This window comes from Zalophus californianus, chromosome 2 (genome assembly GCF_009762305.2).
Source record: "Zalophus californianus isolate mZalCal1 chromosome 2, mZalCal1.pri.v2, whole genome shotgun sequence".
Taxonomy (NCBI): Eukaryota; Metazoa; Chordata; class Mammalia; order Carnivora; family Otariidae; genus Zalophus; species Zalophus californianus.
The window spans coordinates 7,942,566-7,964,327 of record NC_045596.1 but is presented as its reverse complement, the minus strand read 5'-3'; the positions used below and the strand labels follow the sequence as shown (position 1 = coordinate 7,964,327).

General features: G+C 44.8%; 1 protein-coding gene across 6 annotated transcripts in view; it reads left to right on the top strand.

The window, feature by feature from the left end:
- The window catches only part of HS3ST1 (heparan sulfate-glucosamine 3-sulfotransferase 1), a 63,078-nt gene that overhangs the window by 34,189 nt on the left and 7,127 nt on the right, over positions 1-21,762 (top strand). For 4 of the 6 annotated variants that reach the window (XM_035726162.1, XM_035726163.1, XM_035726161.1 and 1 more), the window contains exon 2: positions 348-1,450. In XM_035726162.1, coding sequence (XP_035582055.1) covers positions 445-1,392 — 948 coding nt within the window. In that variant the 5' untranslated portion in view covers positions 348-444 and the 3' untranslated portion in view covers positions 1,393-1,450. Of the gene's footprint in view, positions 1-347; positions 1,451-21,762 lie in introns of those variants that run through there. The other 2 variants (XR_003520792.2, XM_027598930.2) reach the window with 1 other exon arrangement.

Sequence of the window (21,762 nt, the reverse complement as noted above, 5' to 3'; positions counted from 1 at the left end):
AAAAGAAAATCATATTTAATGATGCATGAACATTATATGAAATTCAGATTTCAGTATCCATAAGTAAAGTTTTATTGGAACACAACGACACCCATTCCTCTGTGTACTGTCTATGGCCACCTGAGCAAAACAGCATACTTGGAGTTGCCATAGAGACTGTGTCCTGCAAAACCTAAACATTTCCTATCTGGCCCTGTACAAAAAGTGTTTGCCACTCCCTGCACGATAGGATAAAGAAACGGAGAGAGCCCCAGGGAGGTGACTGCCGTACCCAAGACTACAGAGTTGTCAGCTCCAGTAAGCCCTGTATGTATTTGGGGTTAATATCTTTCCCCTTTATTTCCTAGTAATTGGCGGCCTGCGACACCCATGTGTCACTGATTAGGAGGCATTCCCCAAGGCAGCGCTTCATGACCCAGCGGCGCCGGGCCCAGTGAAGCCACCATGGTGTCCAGCACGGCCGCGCTGCTCCTGGGCGCGGTGCTGCTGGTGGCCCAGCTCCAGCTAGTGCCTTCCCGCCCTGCAGCGCCCGGGGACGCGCCGGGCCAGCCGGAGCTCGCGCGCAGAGCAGCCACCCTCCAGGGTGAGGGCCGAGAAGGCGCGGCTCCCAACGGCTCGGCCCAGCAGCTGCCGCAGACCATCATCATCGGCGTGCGCAAGGGCGGCACGCGCGCGCTGCTGGAGATGCTCAGCCTGCACCCCGACGTGGCAGCCGCTGAGAACGAGGTCCACTTCTTCGACTGGGAGGAGCACTACAGCCAAGGCCTGGGCTGGTACCTGGGCCAGATGCCCTTCTCGTCCCCGCACCAGCTCACGGTGGAGAAGACCCCCGCGTACTTCACGTCGCCCAAAGTGCCTGAGCGTGTCCACAGCATGAACCCGGGCATCCGGCTGCTGCTCATCCTGCGGGACCCGTCCGAGCGCGTGCTGTCCGACTACACCCAAGTGTTCTACAACCACGTGCAGAAGCGCAAGCCCTATCCGTCCATCGAGGAGTTCCTGGTGCGCGACGGCCGGCTCAACGTGGGCTACAAGGCGCTCAACCGCAGCCTCTACCACGTGCACTTGCAGAACTGGCTGCGCTTCTTCCCGCTGCGCCGCATCCACATCGTCGACGGCGACCGCCTCATCAGGGACCCTTTCCCCGAGATCCAGAAGGTCGAGCGGTTCCTGAAGCTGTCCCCACAGATCAACGCCTCGAACTTCTACTTTAACAAAACCAAGGGCTTTTACTGCCTGCGGGACGGCGGACGGGACCGCTGTTTGCACGAGTCCAAAGGCCGGGCGCACCCCCAAGTTGACCCCAGACTCCTCAGTAAACTGCACGAATATTTTCACGAGCCAAATAAGAAATTCTTCGAGCTTGTGGGCAGGACATTTGACTGGCACTGATCTGCAATAACCTAGGCTCGGAACCTTTCCTATTGTAAGTTCTGGTGTACATCGGGGGAGGAAAAAAAAATTTTAAAAGGGCATTTAAGCTATAATTTATTTGTAAAATCCATAAATTACTTCTGTACAGTATTAGATTCACAATTGCCATATATACTAGTTATATTTTTCTACTTGGTAAATTGAGGGCATTTTGTATTGTTTTTCATGGTTGTTAACATTGTGTAATATGTCTCTATATGAAGGAACTAAAATATTTCACTGCAAAAAAAAAAAAAAAAAGTCCTGGAGCCCCTGTCTTTTTTGAATATAATTAACTTGCCCCAGACTCAAAATAGCTGTCTGTGTTGTACTCATTGCAGAATCTATATTCCTTTGTTACTTTAAAAAGAAATGTTTTTCATGGCTATTATGCTTCTCTCTCGCCCTCTCCTTTCTTCATTGTTCATTTTAATTTTTAATGTCTCTCTGTGGTCATCAGATTTATTTTTTTTACTTGCGTTGTGAGATTTGTCTTCACTGAGATCCCCTATTATTCTGGAGTGGCAGGTTCACCCACTCCCGATTTCAGCAGGTCCCTGAGCGTGGATTTTAACCCCCTGTTAACTCAGAGTGGACAAAGCAATATTGAGACTGGAAAAGTAGTTAATACTAGCAAGAAGCTCCCTTGCCACACATCTTTGCCTCGAAGAGTGCTTGCATACATTTCTGATCTTAGCAATGGGCAAAACCTACAATAAAGGGGATGAAACCACTGGCCTTCAGAATGGTCTCGGGGCTGTGTACTTTGACCCAGGTGGCAACGGGTCTCTGGAAACCCACTTAGAAAAGAGAAGTTGCAAACTGTATGTGTTCCTATCTTGTAGATTTTGTGGAAAGCCGACTCGTGGTATAGACAACTTTTGCTTAGGTTGGGAGTCTTTTATCTATTTCCTGAAAGATCGATATGCATTTATAGACACATACTCCATATGCATTGAGACATAAGTATGTGTGTGTTTTAAAATCAACTCTGAATGTGTAATCCTGAAATGGAAAGGAAATTTGAACTCCCAGGGGAGTTTGACCCAGGGGTCAAAATGGCAAAAAGAAAAGCACAAAGCGGAAGTAGAGCCTAAGGCAACCCTTGTACCTGCACCTAGGGGAGAGAGGCCTGATTTCAGTTTCACTTCTACTCCTGAACAGCTATCTTGTTGGAGGTGGTCATGCAAGGCCCCTGAGTCTTGGTTTTCTCAGGCATTCTTACTCAGTCAGCCTTTTACAGAATTAAATACACTGGATATGTTTTCTTATTATGAAAGCAAAACACAATCATTATGTAAAACAAAAAAAGAAATACAAAGAAGCAAAATAAACCCGTTTCCTGACAGAGTTTATATTTAATGCAGCGAAGTAAAATGGACATTATATATAAGAACTCATTGAAAATGCCCCCATACAACCCCAGGAAGTAGTAATTATTATGGCGAGTTCGAGGAGGAAGAAATAAGCATGGAGGAGATAAGGAACTTGCCAAGGTCACATGGACTCCAAGCCAAGGCTGGGAGTCCACTTAGAGCCAAAGTTACAGATTTGTGGTGTTTTGGTTTTGATCCTGCCCTACTCTTTCTGAACTCAAAAAGAAAGGCCCAGACTCAGAGACAGTATTTCCTGACTTAAACCTGACAGATTTCCTTCCCTGGTGCCAAATGTCTTCCACCTCAAGAGGTGTGTCTGAGCAAAAGGAGAGGGGCAAGAAAGAGCCTGCACTTTTCTCAGCAGTGCTATCAGGGAAGTGAGTCACCTTGGTTAGGGGCAGCAGCTGCAGCCTGGCCTGACCTTGGCGTGGCCCAGGCCACACCCCTGGCCCTGCAAACACAGCAGGAAGAACACCTTCCCCCTCCGAACACATTAAGGTTGTCATTACACAACCAACTCCCCAGAGGGTGTGACCAAAATATTTATAGCAGGCTTCCCATTGACATGGCACTTTGCAATCTGGAAAGTGCTTCCCTCCACAGAACATCATTAGACCTTGCTTCATCACACTCATTAAGAGCTGAAGGGAAGAGAGGCCCGGAGAGGTTAAAGTGAGTTTCCAGGATTGCCCAGGAATTTGGTGTGGAGACTCCAATGTGAGTCTTCCGAATTTTCAAAGAAAATTTTTTTGCAGAATACCCATGGATGCCTGTGCCCTAATGCGGATGCTATGCTTGAAGCATGCAGTGTTGGCGTCAGAGGTGGTGGGCGGGGATGGAGGAAGGAAGGACCGAGCACTGGGGACATGCCCTAGTGGCTGGGGCTAACACAGTTCCTGGTAGGAGTGGTCCAGTGTAAAATGATAAGTTGGTATAAATTAAGTAATTGTTGATTTGGGATGCGGGGTCTTGACTGAGGTTGTGTTCATGGAGGTCTACACGGGTCAGGGGTCCTAGTGGTTCTCGGTTACTCCATGTATGGCAAAAGTCCAGCCAGTCCTTAGGAAAATACAAGGAGCACTTGTACTCCAGCAGCCCAGGCATTTCAATCTCATCTGTGCACTCCCAGATTCAGAGGAGGCCCTACAGGGGACCTGGGCCTGCCTTCCTAGGGGCACAAATGCAGTGACTTGGGAACCAGATGGGCACCTGATCTCTCTCCAAACACTGTATCAGTTCTGTTAACAGAGAGATGCCAACTAGAGGGAGTGAAGTTCCTGTCCCAATTGGCCCACGAGCAGGGGTGGCCCGGGAGCCTCCAGGTGGGATGTTCCAGAGAGGCACCTGGGAGCAGCTGAGCACAGAGCCTCAGCTCTTGTGTTGGGAATATTCACGGCACTTGATGTTTCTGAGTCGGGACAACCCCTGCCTGCTCCCTTCCCCTAGGAATCAGGTAGTGCTGAAATCCCATTGACAGTATTTAGTTATCAGCTCACAGCCTAAAATTGTGAGCACCTCTGAGCACAGGGTGGATTGCTCTTTCAATCCTGGGAGACTGTTACTTAGCTGAAGGGCGATGCAGGGCAGAAGCGTCCAACGTGCAGGGTGACTGCTACTTAAAGAGGTAGAATCTGAGATCACCACTCAGAGTTCAGGTGTTCACTATAATTTCATTTTTCAGCTGAGCCCTACTATGGGCTTCGCATGGTGTTAAGCCCTTAGGAGTGTAAAAGAAAACACAGTAGGAACTAATAATCACTAACTCTTCTGGGTTTAAATAAAAAACGTGGAGGGGCCACGAAGATAAAGGGATGACGCTTAACTGTGCTTGGACTGGCCAGTGCAGTATGTTCTATACTTTGTCGTGTCATTTGGGAACGTCCCTGGGAGGAGTCCGCTAGCCCCACTACGGAGAGAAGGAAATGGAGATGGAAGAAATGGGCCTGCCCGCGTTGTTCGAGAAGAAATAGAGAGATGTCACTTGGTCCAGGGGCATAGTCGTCCCCAGGATGGGGAATGTGGCACTGAGAGTCATCAAAAGAAGGTGAGAGATGGCAGAGGTGTCTCTCAAAATGCCACTATTCAGAAGTAGGAAGAGAAGAAGGGTCTTCCCAAAGGGCATGATCACTTACGTCCCGGGTCACAGGACCCTGTTCTTTCCACAGAAAAGCTTCTTGGAGGAATTGCCATGATGCTGGAGAATGGAAGCCAAAGGATGTAACCAAAGCAGGGCATTCTGGACAAGGGCAGCTTGAGGAATCAAGACAGTGGTGATGGGGAAGGGGCAGGAGGAAGGGGATGCGGGCAACAGACTTGAAAACACATTGAGAACTTGCTATGTGACAGACACTTGTGGCCTTGGCATCTGCTCTCCAAGTGGTGGAAGCTTTCTTAGAAAGCACCTGTGTATCTCTGTCTCCTGTGCAGGTGTATCTGTCACAGAAAATAACTATCCTTTATTGCACACCCACTATATGCTTAGTGTTTTAAATATGTTGCTTCTAATCCACGTGACAATTCTGAGAGGTAGGAAATGCCATGGTGCTGATTTGACAGAGGAGGAAACTCAAACTCAGACCATAAAGGGCTTGCCCAGGATGCCAGAGACAGTGATCTGTTACAGCTGGAACTTAGTCCCCAGTGTCCTTGCTCTGCTACTTTGTGGTCCCTGCAATCCTGAGTGAGGGGAAGGGGAAGTAAAGCGTAAACATTTATTACGCAGAGCAGAGTGTGTAGAGAAATATGGGCACACAGGATGTGAGGATGCACAGACAGGGTTATGCCAGACGGTCTTCAAGCGAAAGAGTGGCTGGGGACTTGATACAACAGACACACGATAAAGCAGGCTCCTTCCTGGCAGACCTTCATTTAGGAAGCCTGCATTTGAGTTGGCACGGAGCAACATGGCGGAACTCTCCAAATGGCAAACAAGGAGTGAGGACCAGAGCTACAAACACTTCAGCAGAGCTTTGAGCTGCTTGGCTGAAATACCTAGATGTAGGAAATGGCTTTGGTTCTTCAATTCATGCTCATATCAATATCTTTACTCCTTTTCCTCCAAATTCCCCTGTTAGGTCACCTGAGAGAAAAAGCATTTAGAGCCAGGAGCCCCGGGTGTGTATTTCCAACTTTGCTAGTTTTTGGCCATGTGGCCTTGGGTTCAAATTCTCAGAACCTCAATATCTTTCTCAATCTAAGTGGGTTGATATTTACTTAATTCTGTTTTGGGGGGAATTCAATGAGATAAAGTAGGTAAAACACTATGGGGCTATGGCATAGTGGTTAAAAGCATTTAGGATTTTAGGAAACAAACCAAAACTGGTTTTGAGCCAGTCTGCAGGCACCGACTGCCTTGGCCTCCCTATCCTCTTCTTGGGTAGGGACTGTAGCCACTGCTGTTGGCTATGGGACTGTAGCCACTGCTGTTGGCTATGGGACTGTAGCCACTGCTGTTGGCATCCCATTACTAGGAAGTATCCCACCTCCAGCTACCAAAAGAGTTGGTTGCTCAGGGCTCACCCTGTACTGCTTTCTGGAGGATTTCCCTGAGTTGAAGGAGTTGCCTTACCCGGAGGTGCCTGGGGAGTTGAACTCACTCAGCTTCTTTGCTTTCTTGGGGGTTGCCTGTGACTAATGATTGACAGATGTGGGGAAGCAGTAGGGTTGAGGGAGCCTCTTGTTTTTGGGGCAGAACGACCTCTGTGGTACAATTCATGCTCTAGAACTCCTTGCAGTATCAGGTCGACACCAGACTTCTCCTGAAACCACACTCTGATTAGTTTCTTTCCCTACTTTGTCCTGCGTCCTTCGTTGCCTTACCCATTTCTTTCGTAATCCCATCCTCAGTAGGTGACTTGCCCGAGAATACAGGGATTCCCCATCCTAGGCTTTGCTTCTAGGGCATCCAATCTAAGATAGTCAACTTGCAGAAATGTTTTAGTCTCTCTGCACTTCATGTGGATAGTCTGACCAACCCACAGGATTGTGATAAATCTTCCAGTTAAACGAGAGATGAGAGGGAATGAGTCTATTTTATTGGCTGATACACAAAAATGCTGAATATAAGAGTAGATGCATTTGTTACCAAGTACTAGGTCTCTTTTTTTGACTTACCAGACTATCAAAATAATGTTAATGCCTCAGTATAAACATAAACTCCATCTTCCTGAAAACTTCCTTATTCTCACAAATATGAAGGCACTGCTCCATCTTACTTATGATATAGGGCATTGTGTCTCTACTGTTCATCAAATATTTCATATGGAGCTTGTGCATAGATGTCCTTTCCTCTTGATTGCAACACCTTAGCACTTAACACAGTGCCTGGCATGTGGTAGATAGGAAATACTTGTTTGTGGATTAAATAGTAACTCCAGTCCGGGAGTCAGTCTGATGTAAAAACTCCCTCTACCATATCCCAGCCTCGTGGTCTGGCTGGCCTCCTGGGAACACCTTCTCTCACGTTTCACAATATACTGCCTCATTTGATCCTAACAAATCTCTGAGCAAAGAATCAATCCAACCTCTATGTTTTTGCTGGCCACCATATCCCCAGCAAATAGGGCAATTCTTGACATAGAAGGTACAAATAATTACTAAATAAATGACTCACGGAAGTGCCCAGGCTCTTTCTACTATGCCATACTGCACAACATGCTCTGAATATTGCACTAATGGAGAACCTAGTATCCTCCAAGGCAACCCATCACATTTCCAAACTGGCTATTAAAATTCACACTTCCTGTACCTAAACTTCTATTTCCTAGCTTTCTCCCATAGATATGAGTTCTACTACAGGCTATCATGAAGAACAAGTCTCATACCACTTTCTCATGTTGACACACTGGAAAGAAAGAACACTGGCCTTGGATTCGAAAGACCTAAACTTAGGGGTTTGGTTCAGCTTTTTCCATAGCTATGTGATGTTGGACCATTCCCTTAACTTCTCTGCATTTCTGGTACTTATCTGTAAAACAGGATAAACGATGCCTTCTTTGCAGAGATTCTATGAGTGTTACATGGCTAGTGGACAATGTGAAAATAAAAGAGATCCTAATTCTACAAACACCCTCTTAATATTGCAAAGTAACTCAGCTCTCATGATAGGTGTCATCCCCTCTAGAGAGTAATGGGATAATAGTTGAGTGTTTACCAAAAGCTAGGCAGGTATTATCTCATTTAATCTTTACATCAGCCTAAGAGACAGGTACTACTATTAACCTTTTATGGATGGGGAGTCCAAGGCACAGAGCTAGTAAATGTCACATGGCTAGTAAATTGTAGAGCCAGATTTGTTCCCTGGGTAGTGTGTCTTCATGGCTAGCTTACTTCACCTCCAGGCTACTTTCCCTTTCAATGAAAAAGAGACCTTCTTCAACATATCTGCTCATTGAAAGGGTTAGAGCACAAAGAAAGCAAAAATAGAAATCAGGAACTTAAGACAAATACCAGCAAAACACTATCGTAGGCAGAATTCATGAACTGTTCCCCTATGCTCCCAGCCCTTGCTGAATGTGCTCTGTCTAGTCCTCAGCCCTTGAAAGTTCACAGGACTTGTAAATAAGATGGGATATCTACTATCTTAATTAGGTTACTTTATATGGCAAAGACAACAGGGTGTGACTATATATGATATATGAGACTAACAGTGGACTGGAGAGAGAGAGAGTCTCCTACTGGCTTTGAAGAAGTCACCTGCCATGTTGTGAGAGACATAGGAGGGGGTTCAGTGTAGCCAGGGACTGTAGGGGCAAGTAATGCTGAGAGTGCTCCACCCCGCATGCCCCCCATCCCCTCACCACCAGCCAACATCCAGCAAGAAAACAAAGCCTGCAGCCCCACCTTTGCAAAAAACTCCATATTCCAACAGCCTGTGAGCTTGGAGGAGGGCCCCAAGCTCCAGATGACAAAGCAGCCTGGCTAAAACATTAGGAGCTGCCTGGTGAGATGGAAGCAAAGCTAGCTAGGGTTTGTTCAAACTCCTGTCCCATGGAAGAGAGGTACTACATGTATGTTGGTTTACACGGTTCAGTGTGGGCAAGGACTACATAAGGAGTTGAAGAATAGGGGGTGTGGTTCTCAGGGGGCCCTCTTTGGAGACTAGTTACCATACCTGGTTGTTCCTTGACAATCAGATGGACAGAACACCTACCTAATGGATCTTTGGTTGTACTTAAAAGGGAGATTAATATAGGTATAAGCTTTCCTGAACCTCAGAGTCCATTATACTAATGTAGGTTGTCATTATCTTAAGTCCTTGGTCCTGCTATGTAATTTCGACTATTTTGACCTAAGGTATTTGACTATTTTCAGTCCATTCTTTTGATCATATGTGATGGTGACTAAGTGATTTTGCATAAATCATTTGTTCCATAAGTAGGATGCAGTTTTGCACACCGTGTTGCTTTCACTGTATTTTGACAGACCCCAATCAAACCATCCGAGAAAAAAGGATATGCTCAGAACAAACTGTGGACGGGGGTCAGCATGGAAAACTTTGTCTTATGTGGGTGCAAACCCTGGCAGACCTACGAAACCTCTTAGATTATTTGTCAAACATGAGAGAATGTTGCTGAGACATTTAACACTGCATGTTAAAAGCTGTACACAGCATTTAAAAAAGAATGCATGGCAGACTCCATTTCCACTTTCCTTAATTTGGAAGTTCTATCTTTAGTAGCAATTTGCATTTTCCACACAATTAAAGACTGTACCTAGTTCTGATTTGCACTTCAAGTATCCAATTCAGCTGTGATTTACATTTTTTTCCCTCTATTTATGTTTATCAGCTTCCCAGTGAGAATGCTGGGTTTCTCAATCTTGCCATAATCACTTAAAATATGGGTAACTCTGGACAAATTTGATTAACCATCTCAGAGGGTCAGTTTGCTCATATATTAAATGGGAATTAGATTTTATTTAAGGAATTGCTGTGCATCTTAAAGGCCGTGAGCACATCCAGGGACACAGTAGGCATTTGATACATGTGCATTCATTGTCCTTTTAATTTAGCCTCTGTGGACCCATCCACAGGATCTGTGAATAGAAACTCACTGTTGGTAGTAGAATCGTCTATCAGCTATCACCTTCCATCATGAACATCAAAACCAACACATCTGGTCAGTGAGTTTTTCTGTGCCTCTAAACATAAACAATCACGTAAATCCAAGCCATGGGCAAACAAACACAATGTTTGAGACAATTACCCGGATAATAAAGGTCTGTTCCTTTTCTTGAAATATTCAAATAATGAAGAAGAAATTTTGAATGGTCTCTTTTCTATACATGACAGATGCAGATTAAAGGTAATTTAAAAATAAAATTTCCTCCATTAAATAGTTTAGAAATTTACCTGTTTGGCTAGAGAAGGCTCTTAACTGTTTCCCAAAGACACAAAATGACTATTTTGCAGTGAGCTCCCGTATCTCTCATTTTTACCAAAATTACTCCTTTAAAATTCAGTTTCTCCACTTTCCTGATGTACAATGCCCTACCTGATTAGTTTTTTTTTTTTTCCCCCTTAGGGCAGGGGGATGGGAGTGGGTATGGCACTTTGGAAAAGAAACCTAAAGAGTTCTAATGTTCAAGGGATATTTTACCTATGCCCATCTATTTGTTAAACTCCAATCTTATTCACAATCACCAAAAAAGCAGAAGCAACTCAAGTGGTCATCAGTGGATGGCTGGATTAAGAAATGTGGACTGACCGTACAATGAAACAGGATTCAGCCATGAAAAGGCAGGAAGGGGCATCTGGGTGGCCCAGTCGTTTAAGTGTCCAACTCTTGATTTTTGACTCAGGTCATGACCTCAGGGTCATGGGATGGAGCCAAGCCCCAAGTCAGGCTCCACACTCAGCAGGGAATCTGCTTGGGATTCTCTCTCCCTCTTCTGCTATCCCTCTGTCCACGTGCGTGCACTCTCACATAAATAAATAAATAAATAGGATCTTAAAAAATAAAAACAACAAAAAACAACAGAAAGTTCTGACCTGTGCTAGGACATGGACAAACCTGGAAAACATTATGCTAATTGACATAAACCAGACAGAAAATGACACATATTGTATGGTTCTAATTATATGGTAGGTCTAGAACGGGCATATTCTTAGAAAAGAAAAGGAAAGCAGAGGCTCTCAGGAGCTGGGGAGAGAGGAAGCAATGAAGGGCCATTGCTTAATAAGTGCAAAGTTCCTGCTCAGGTTATGACAAAGTTTTGGAAATAGACAGTAGTGACAAATACACATTTTTTTTTATTATGTTATGTTAACCACCATACACTACATCATTAGTTTTTTTTTTTAAAGATTTTATTTATTTATTTGAGAGAGAGAGAATGAGAGATAGAGAGCACTAGAGGGAAGAGGGTCAGAGGGAGAAGCAGACTCCCTGCCGAGCAGGGAGCCCGATGTGGGACTCGATCCCGGGACTCCAGGATCATGACCTGAGCCGAAGGCAGTCGCCCAACCAACTGAGCCACCCAGGCGCCCTACATCATTAGTTTTTGATGTAGTGTTCCATGATTCATTGTTTGCATATAACACCCAGTGCTCCACGCAGAACGTGCCCTCTTTAATACCCACCACCAGGCTAACCCATCCCCCCTCCCCCCACCCCTCTAGAACCCTCAGTTTGTTTTTCAGACTCCATAGTCTCTCATGGTTCACCTCCCTTCTGATTTCCCTCCCTTCATTTTTCCCTTCCTGCTATCTTCTTCTTTTTTTTTTAAACATATAATGTATTATTTGTTTCAGAAGAACAGATCTGTGATTCAACAGTCTTGCACAATTCACAGCGCTCACCATAGCACATACCCTCCCCAATGTCTATCACCCAACCCCCACCACTCCAGCAACCCTCAGTTTGTTTCCTGAGCTGAAGAATTCCTCATATCAGTGAGGTCATATGGATACATGTCTTTCTCTGATTGACTTATTTCACTCAGCATAACACCCTCCAGTTCTATCCACATCATTGTAAATGGCAAGATTTCATTCTACCACATCTTCTTTATCCATTCCAGATACACATTTTTGAATGTAATTGATGATCCCAAATTGCACACATACATATATATGTATATATATAAAATATAGAAATAAAATATATATATCAAAATAGAAGAATAGAATAAAAATCCAATCTTGGGCTGCATTTAATTGCAAAAAACCCAACACTGTTCTTGATTCATTGGTAGTATATGCAGAAGGACTTCCATGAAAGTGTTAACTCTATGCATCATCTTTGCATGACAATTCCAGTTTCCAAATTGCTGCATTATTTGACAGTTTATAGATTGGAAATAAACATGATAATGTGAAGCAGACCTAATTACACCCGCTTTTCATGTGCCTAACTTGTGACTTAGCTTCAAACCAAACAAATCATTCACAGTCATCATTGAAGCTACTGTACACAATTTTCAAGTTCTCCCACCCTGAGAAGGATATTATTGCTTATCTAGATGATGCTGTTCCCTATATACCTGGGAAGTGTTCAGCATCAAAACTGCAAGGTATATGCATCATCAATCAAATCTTTCCATGGTGAAAATTAACCCATGGCCTTGTCAGTGCTGTTTGACAAAAATTCACCATCGTGGGCTGAGCTTAGCTGACCAAACTGTTTGAAATAAAGGCTAAACTGATGAGGTCCTTAGTAAGCAAAGACAGATAATAAGCTTAACCTCTATTAAAAGTAATGGGAAAAAAATAAAGAAAAAAAGTAACTGAAAGAACAAATTAATGGTGGGAAGCACATTAAAATACCAGTTTTTGGTTTTGTTTTGTTTTTATCCATCAGTCATATGGGCAAAGTGATTGGATAGGTATCATTATGTCTCATATACCAACTTCCTAGATATTGAGTGGGAAAAAGTTATAGAACTAGAAATAGCACTGCTCTATATTTAACTTCATAGAGAGTTAATCGTGCAAATATGCATAGTCTTATAGAGAGAGAATTTGATACCTTGGAGTTTATAGTGTGATTTCTATATTAGTTCAGTAATTCAAAAGGAGTCCCAGGCATGGGGGCATTTCTCCTAAGACAGGTACCTAGGTATAAAGGGTTCCGGGGATTTGGGGCTGGTCAAGGAAAATGATTGTTTACCAAGTGGCACTTGGAGAGGGTAGCGGGGGGAAGTCTACATAACATAAGCAAGGGGATCACCAACCAGAGGGGGAGGAGGGCAGGGGAATCTTGGGGGAGAGGGGGATCTGAATGGGGCTTAAAAGTCTAGGGGATGTCACTTAGCAGCATGACCAGGAGTCACTGAGTCCGAGAACTCTGAAGGGCAGCATCTTCCTGAGGACTTGCAACCATAAGGCTGTCTGTTATCAAGGGCTAACAGTTGCTGGCTGAGGTTTTCTGGGGTACACAAAGCAGGCAGTGTCCACATGGCTGAAAATCTGCTTGTTTGGGTTATGTTAAAAATAACTGGATGTGTAAAAATTTGAGTTAGGGACCAGTGGGTTTTTGAGCTAATGAGATTTTGAGCTACCATGAAGAAGTAAACAATCTAGGTGCCAAAGCACACAGGCCATCTTTGGGTCATTTTTTATAACAGTAAGATCCCAGAGTATATGTCTTGTATAAGAATGGGTTTTTCTCCTACAAGAGGGTGTCTGTTAACCCAGAAGATCCAGCAAGGCACCTGCATTAATTTCTTATCAACACTAACAAATTACCATACACTTGACTAATGGTGTAAAACGATGCACATTTATTATCTTACGTTTCTGGAACTTGGAAGTCAAAGTCAGCATCAGTGATCTAACGTCCAAGTGTGGGGAAGGAGTTGTCCCTTCCAGAAATTCTAGGGGACAATCTTTTCTATTGTCCTTTCTAGCTTCTGGAGGCTGTTCTCCTTCCTTGGCCAGTGGGTCCCCATCACCGCTCTTCTTCAGACCCCTGCTTCCGTCTTGTAAGGGCCCTTGTGATTACACTGGGCTCACCCAGATAACCCAAGATAATCTCCCTACCTCAAAATTTTTACCTTGATCACATCAGCCAAATCCCTGTGCCATGTAAGGTGCCATCTTCACAGGTTCTGGGGGACTAGGGTGTGGACGTCTTCGGGACCATCATTCAGCCTCCCACAGGGCTTTAGACAGAACTCTGATGTGCCCCGACAGGCAGACTCTAGATCTCTGAAGGGTCTCAGGTTTAGAACACAAGATAAAAGGAGGATCAAGGGACACCCAGTAGCCACACCCACAGACCTCTGGAAGGGAAAGCAGCTGTTTTGCAAATGGAGGTGGTGAGGATAGAATTTACGTTTTTTTAAGGAGTTCTTCCAGTTTGGGGCTTCTTTCTGACTCTCAGCCCCGGGGGAGTTTGAGAGGTGGGAGTTGGAAAAGTCAAGCTAGTGTTCGCTCAGCTTCTTTCCTTCCCAGACTATCCTGTCTGTCTTCCCCTTTCAGTTTGGGTCTTTCTGTCTGCACCCTAAAATCCTACTGTAGGATCCTACTGAAGAACTTCTGGACACAACTTCTTTCAACACATCACATGAGGTTTCTGATGTATGCAAAATGGGGACAAATGGCTCAGACCGTCTCACAAGTGGAGAGAAGACAGAGATGGAGGAAGACCATAGTTCAACCGGATGGTCCTGGGTTTGCTTCCATCCCACGATGGGCCACAGACCCCATTCTTCAGTAGATTCCTAAGGTTGTCTTAAATTCCATGTCCGCTCCTGCATCAGTGTTCTAATCATGGCTTATACATACAAGGCATCAGGGAGCTTTTTAAAAAAGTTTAACTAAGGAGGTGCCTGGGTGACTCAGTCAGTTAAGCGTCTGCCTTGGGCTCAGGTCATGATCCTAGGGTCCTGGGATTGAGCCCTGACTCAGGCCCCCTGCTTCTGGAGAGCCTGCTTCTCCCTCTCCTCCCTGCTCATGCTTCTTTTCACTATGCGTCTCTCTCAAACAAATAAATAAAATATTTAAAGAAAAAAAAGTTTAACTAAGAAGACTCCACTTCCAAAGATTCTGAGTCACAGGGATGGGGCCGGGCTTTGGGAATCTGACTTTTTCTTTTTTTTTCCCTAAGCGCCACAGGTTATTCTGAAACACACAGAGTGATTCAACATCGTTCTATGATTTGGATCTGAGGAGAGATACTTGAGAGTGTCTCCCCACTTGATGGAGTTGAGGCAGGGCCCCATGATGGTGGAATCACAGCCTGAGTCAGGCTGCTGGGTTCAAATCTCTAGGTTCAAAATTGTGTGTTTTCTGTTCATTCCTGACTCCTTGGGCCTAACCCAGTGCGTGGTCTATGCTGTCACTACTTAATGAATGAATAAATGAATCATCTTTTTCATCTGGCACATAGGAATGGACACCAGAGAGAACAGGAAGGCAAACTTCAAAGATCAGGAAGAGACAGAGAACTTGGGTGATGGGAAGCATCTCATGTTTCACCCTCCTGATTCCCTGTGGTCTGTGCTTGTTCCCTGTGGTCAGCGGTGGAAAGTGAGACTCAGAGACAGTGAATGACTTCCCCAAGGACACACAGCCAGACAGGGATAGAGTCGGAATTCTAATCCAGGTCTATTTGACCAACCCCTAGCTCCATGCTTTAGCTACTGCATCTGTTCAGAACGGCATAAACCTGGGGTGCCCGAGTGGCTCCGTCAATTAAGTGTCCAGCTCTTGATTTCAGGCCAGGTCATGATCTCAGGGTCGTTAGATCCAGCCCCAAATCAGGCCCTGCACTGAGCGTGGAACCTGCTTAAGATTCTCTCTCTCCCTCTCCCTCTACTCTTCCCAGACCCCACCAAAAAAAAAAAAAAGAAAGAAAGAAAGAAAGAAGAAAGAAAAAGAAAAGAACAGTACAAATGTACCGCTTAGTGAGAGAAAGGAATAGTGAAGGATTGGCAAAGACCTCAGTCACGCACGAAGTCTCTGCACTGTGGGCACCACCACACAGTCCGTGGAAAATTGATAGATATGCTGGGATTTCTAAACAGCGAGGGTTTAGATACCTGAAGAGAGAAATCACTTTGGGATTTATGAAAGAAAGAGGAGAGGAAGAAAGAGAAGAAAAATGGGAAGAGAAGGGAGAAGGGGGGGCAGGGAGGAGAGAAGACAGGAGGGAAGGAGGAAGAAGAAAGAAAGTAACAAAGTAATGTATTTAATTGACTTTGTTCACATTAGTATTTCATCCTTGGCCAACAATTATGCACTTGGAGTCCTTTACCATCCTGGAGGGATTTCTCAATAGTTCCCTGGGAAGGATTCCTCTGTGCTCCTCAGTGGAGAGCCAAGCGTCCCCCCAGCTGGGAGACTCCTTCCCTTTCCCCTCGGTCCCCCTGAGCCCTTTCCAGAGCACTGCTTCTCTGGCCTGTGGCCAGTGGCTCCAACAAGCACGGTTCTCTCAGCACAGAGACCACGTCCCTTTGTACAGACGGGTGGCTGGAATCTCCGGTGCAAACCTGGGAGAGATACTCATCGGAGCTGGTGCTTCTCTAGACAACACGGGGCTGTGCAGAGTGCGGCACCAAGTTTTAGTTCATCTATTTCTGGCTCTGTGATTTGAGACAAATACCTCCACCTCTCCAAGGCTCAGATTTCCTCCTCTGAAAAAGGTCATAGAACTAGATATCTTGAAGGTCCTGGCAAGTTCTGCAACGCTGTAACCAACCCCAGGTGAGACAAGGAAAGGAGTTTCGTCTGTTCTCCACCCTGTCTGTTTTTCTTTTCCTCCCTTCCTTCCTTCTTGTTTCTCTCTTTTTTCCTTTTTCTTTCTTTCTTCTTTTCTTTTTGTCATGTGCCAAGATTTTAAGTAACAGGCTGCTCTAGCTGAAATTAGTACCTTAGATTTTTTTTTTTTTTAATCATCCTGGATAGGAGCCAGAAAAATGATCTCTGAGAAGCTGTGACCATTTTGTTATGCTCTTGGATGAGGAAACTGGAGGACTCCTCTGCAGCTGCTGCCTCTGTCCTGAGAGCCATCTATTTACAAATATCATTCTCAAAAAGTCACCCCAGCCATCCAGAAGGTTTAAGTGGAGGCTTCTGCAATGGTTTGGGAGTGCGAGCCGGTTTTCATTTGATACAGGACCTCCATCAGTCATTTCGCAGTGGGAGAGGCTAAGTCAGCACCGTATGGGTCTCCAGCAGGGCCTTGGCAAGGACTGGCAAGAGGAAATGCATGTAGGATGTGTTCAAACTGTGCTGTATCACTGGGGAAAGGGAGCTGGTCCTTGAAAGTCTGTTTTCAGAGATTTGCATGCAGAAAAGGGGACCTGGAGGACATCAGCCCAAGGAGCTGGTTTCATGAGAGATTTTGTGGGATTGTGGGTGGATCGGGGCTTCTTTAGGGTCCAGCAAAATAGTAGCTCCATGTGCACCGTCCAGCCCCTGTCCTCCCTAGCCGTATAGACAGCAGGGACAAGTGGCATGGGGACAACTGTGCTGAAGTCCTTGGATGCTCTGTGGATTCCGTGTGAGTTAGAAACAAAGTTTTGCATACAAAGCATTTGAGATTCAGGAGCACTGCTATGGTAGAAACCTTAGGCTATATGACACAACCTGAGCTTAAGCAGACAGACAACCCACAAGGCAGTGACGGCGGGCTGTTCACTGTGAGCACGTGATATGCTCCTGTTGGGGGTGGAAGAGAGTTGGAAGTCTTGGTGAGAGGAACCGATACCCTGCAATCAAGCTAGGGTTTCGATGGCACTATTGTTTTGGACTAAATGGAAATGTGACCTTGCCTAGAGACAGAGTTGACGTCTTTGGTGTATTCTGTTTCTGCGAACCTTGACAACGACTCCCTGGAGAAGAGGAAATTGAAGCTGGGGTTTGAGCCCAGGGCCATCTCCCGCTACAACAGATTCTCTGTATCACACAAAACTGAATTGGTCCTCCATTTCTCTCGCTCTGCTCGCTGCACCTGCACGTGCCTCATTCTCATATATGCATCTAATATATGCATTATATAATAGCACATTTTGTATTTTACTATCACTACAATAGAGACAATGGACCTTTCCTGCCAAAGGCCCCCGACATTCATGGCATACAAAGCAACAGTTAATATTTGGAGTATCTCAAGTTTGGGTCCCCTTCCTTTGGAAAATGCTTGAAGTTTGAAAACCCTGAGCTCTTGTTCCAAAGCCATGGAGCCGGTAGAATTGAGAGGATTTCAAATGTGAAGGAATTTGATTTTCCTTGGCAATCTCATCATTATCAAATAATCTCCAGTTTTTAAACGCTACACTTCTTTGATATACTCTAGACTGTCATTAATAAACATGAACCGGTTTTTAAAAAAAAAATATTTATTTACTTGAGAGAGAGAGAGAGAGAGAGAGCGATGGGGAGGGGCAGAGGGAAAGAAGCTTCAAGCAGACTCCGTGCTGAGCCCAGAGCCCTACCCAGGGCTGGATCCCAGGACCCATGAGAATATGACCTGAGCAGATACCAAGAGCGGGGTGCTCACCTGACTGAGCTACCCAGTGGCCCCCATGAACAGGTTTTTGAGGTTTACATAAATGGCAGTGAATAAGGGATGGGAACAGGTATGCAGAAAGCAGGTGGTTGTGTCAAGAGCTCCACTTCCATGGCTGGCTGCCATGTGCACGGTGTTCAGCTTATCTGTATGGGCTGTGATCTTCACAGGGCATCCACTCCCCTTTCCGGCTGATCACTGACGGAAGGCCAGTTTGCTTTTTGTTTTTTGGTTTTTGAATGCAGCATTCAAGGCATTTGACAAGCTTGGCCTGACTTTACCCTCCTGTCCCCAATTCTCTACTCCTCCATGTACTCAGCCACATTTCAAGCCACAAGAATGCCAGGCACACCAGCCAAGAATCCCAGACCATAAGTTTTCACACCTCTATCCCTTTTTTGCTCAAAACATTTTCCCCTTCTTGCTATAGTGACCTATGTGACTTTCAGAGCCCATCTGAGACACACCTTTTGGATTTAACTTCATAGGTAGAAGGACAACACCTTCATGACATCTCCAAAGCAGTTTTTAAGTGTGGGCCTGTGGGGCAGTCTTACATTTCATTCTGTGCCATGGTCACTTCTGGCCAGCGTCCCCAGCCAGGCAAAGCCCAGCACTCTGCCTGTGTCTCCTTGTCTCTCTTTTACTTCACACGGTACTGGCCTCATAGCAGGTGACCAACAAATGTCTGCTGAAAGAATATCTGAATAGCTAATAGAGAGTGGCTAAATACTGGTGTTCCTCCACCTGCTTACACTTAATATTTCTTTCTCCACACCTGGAAGAGGACTTACTTCTGAATCCAGTGGTACCAAGGGCAAGACAGAGGGAGCTGTCTGCCCTGGGTGCTGTCACTGATGAGCACGTTGTCTGCACAGAATTTAAAAACAATAGTGAAAGAGCCCAGATGAGTAGATAAAGAAGATGTGGTGTGTGGTGTGTGTGTGTGTGTGTATGTTGTGTGTGTGTGTGTGTGTGTGTGTGTGATGGAATATTATGCAGACATCAAAAAGGATGAAATCTTACCATTTGCAATTTGCAATGATGTGGATGGAACTGGAGGGTATTACGCTAAGTGAAATAAGTTAATCAGAGAAAGACAATTATATGATTTCACTCATATGTAGAATTTAAGAAACAAAACAAAAGAGCATAGAGGAAGGGAGGGAAAAATAAAACAAGACGTAATCAGAGAGGGAGACAAACTGTAAGAGACCCTTAACTCTTAGGGACCAAACTGGAGGGGAGGTGGGTGTGGGGATGGGGTAGCTGGATGAGGGGCATTAAGGAGGGCACGTGATGTGATGAGCCCTGGGTGTTATATGCAACTGATGAATAACTGAACTCTACCACTGAAACTAATAGTACACTGTACGTTAATTAATTGAATTTAAATTTTAAAAAATAGTGAAAACAAGTAAAAATCGGTCTGCTTTTGATTAATGCTAAGCCCCGCCAGCAATAACATATTCCTCCATATAGACCAGTCTTACCCCTCCCCCCACTTTACAGGCCACTGTCTGGATCACTCATGACTTCTTCCCCTTGCGGAGTGTTTCAGTCCTGTACCCTGCTTCTTCAGGGCTTTCTCCTTCAGCTCATCCATTAGTTCATTCATTTATTCACTCGATAAATATTTATACAGTTACTAGTACATGGGAGGTATCGGTACCCAATGATGAACAGGAAAGAGGCATTCCGGATCTCTTGGGGCTTGAATTCTAGTTGGGGGCACAGAAAACAAAATGAGCATGCAAGCACATACAATTTTAGGGACGATCACTGCTCCGAGGACAGCATCCCAGGATGATGTCATCACAGTGCAGGAGAGATACCCTTACATAGGGTTATCAGTACCAGGGAACGCATCTGGGGCAAAGTAAGATGTAGGCTGAAGTCTGAGTGCTGAGAAGGAGCCAGAGACTTGAAGTGCAAAGTCCTGAGGTGGGAAAAGGTGCTATAGGATGAGACCTACAGGAAGCATCTGGAAGAGGCTGTGGACTTGATCCGTCTGCTACGCCCCATACTCAGGCCCATCTCTTCAGCTCAGCTGCGCTCTGCACACACTCCTGATCTCCTACCTGGGTTGCAGAGCAAAGACTGACAATGACAGAGAACGTGTTCTGTCCCAGTGCCATTTCCGCACAGCTAGTTCTTGTAGGAGGTAGAACTGGGGCAACCGGGCATAGGAGTGCAGACAGAGGGTTCAGTGTCTCCCCTCTCAAGCACCGTCTCTTGTTCTCCATCATAAGGCCCAGATGAACAAAGGATGTGGGTCCAATAGCTCCCCAAAATATCTGGAACTCTGACTCATAGATTCTGACTCCATTCAGATTTTGCTTGAATATTTTGCAAGCATCAGACCCATCAGCATCCTATCTCGTCCAGGGGGCCACACTTCAAAACTTGATACCTTGAAACTTCGGGTCAGTAACCATGTGTGTAACTGGTTCAGCATCAGCCAAAACCACAAACCACACCAGAGAGGTTGGAATGGGAACCTTAGAACCAGTACCCACCACCCAGCTGCAAGCTGGATATTCCCCTTCTGTGGTTTCCATGTTATCTATTCTCTTCAATTTGAAAAGTGGGAAACTGAAAGGTGGTATGGCCAAATATGAGGAGAGTAGGGACACTTGTCATCAAGGTCTGTAGTTCTAGGAGCAGGAAGGAAAATTGCATGCTCCCCAAAGGTAAAATAATCACTATGCAAAAATAGATATAATTGCTCAGACACTGTGGGAATATTTTTAAATTAATTGTAATAAAAGTGAATGACTATTCCACCTAATTACTAAATATTTAAATTATACACATATATGTGATTTATATTATACATATTTATATATATATAATTTATATTATTATAAATATGTTTTATGTATGCAAATTATGTATATAAATGTATAATTTATGTATGCGTGTATAATTTTAAAATTATAAATGTGATTATTAAATATTTAAATTGTATATGCTTCATTTATATATATATACACATATATATGTAATTTATATGTATATAGTGTTTATTTTTTTATTTTTTCTTTAAGATTTTATTTATTTGAGGGAGAGAGAGAATGAGAGAGAAAGCATGAGTGGGGAGAGGGTCAGAGGGAGAAGCAGACTCCCTGTCGAACAGGGAACCCGATGAAGGGCTTGATCCCAGGACCCTGAGATCATGACTTGAGCTGAAGGTAGTCGCTTAACCAGCTGAGCCACCCATGCATAATGTTTATGTTTAACACTGATGTATGCAATGTTTAACACTGATACAGATCTCTTGATAGATTAAGAGGTGCTCCTACAGGGGCGCCTGGATGGCTCAGTCGTTAAGCGTCTGCCTTCAGCTCAGGTCACGATCCCAGGGTCCTGGGATCAAGCCCTGCATCGGGCTCCCTGCTTAGCAGGAAGCCGGCTTCTCCCTCTCCCACTCCCCCTGCTTGTGTTCCCTCTCTCGCTGTGTCTCTCTCTGTCAAATAAATAAATAAAATCTTTAAAAAAAAGTGCTCATACAATCA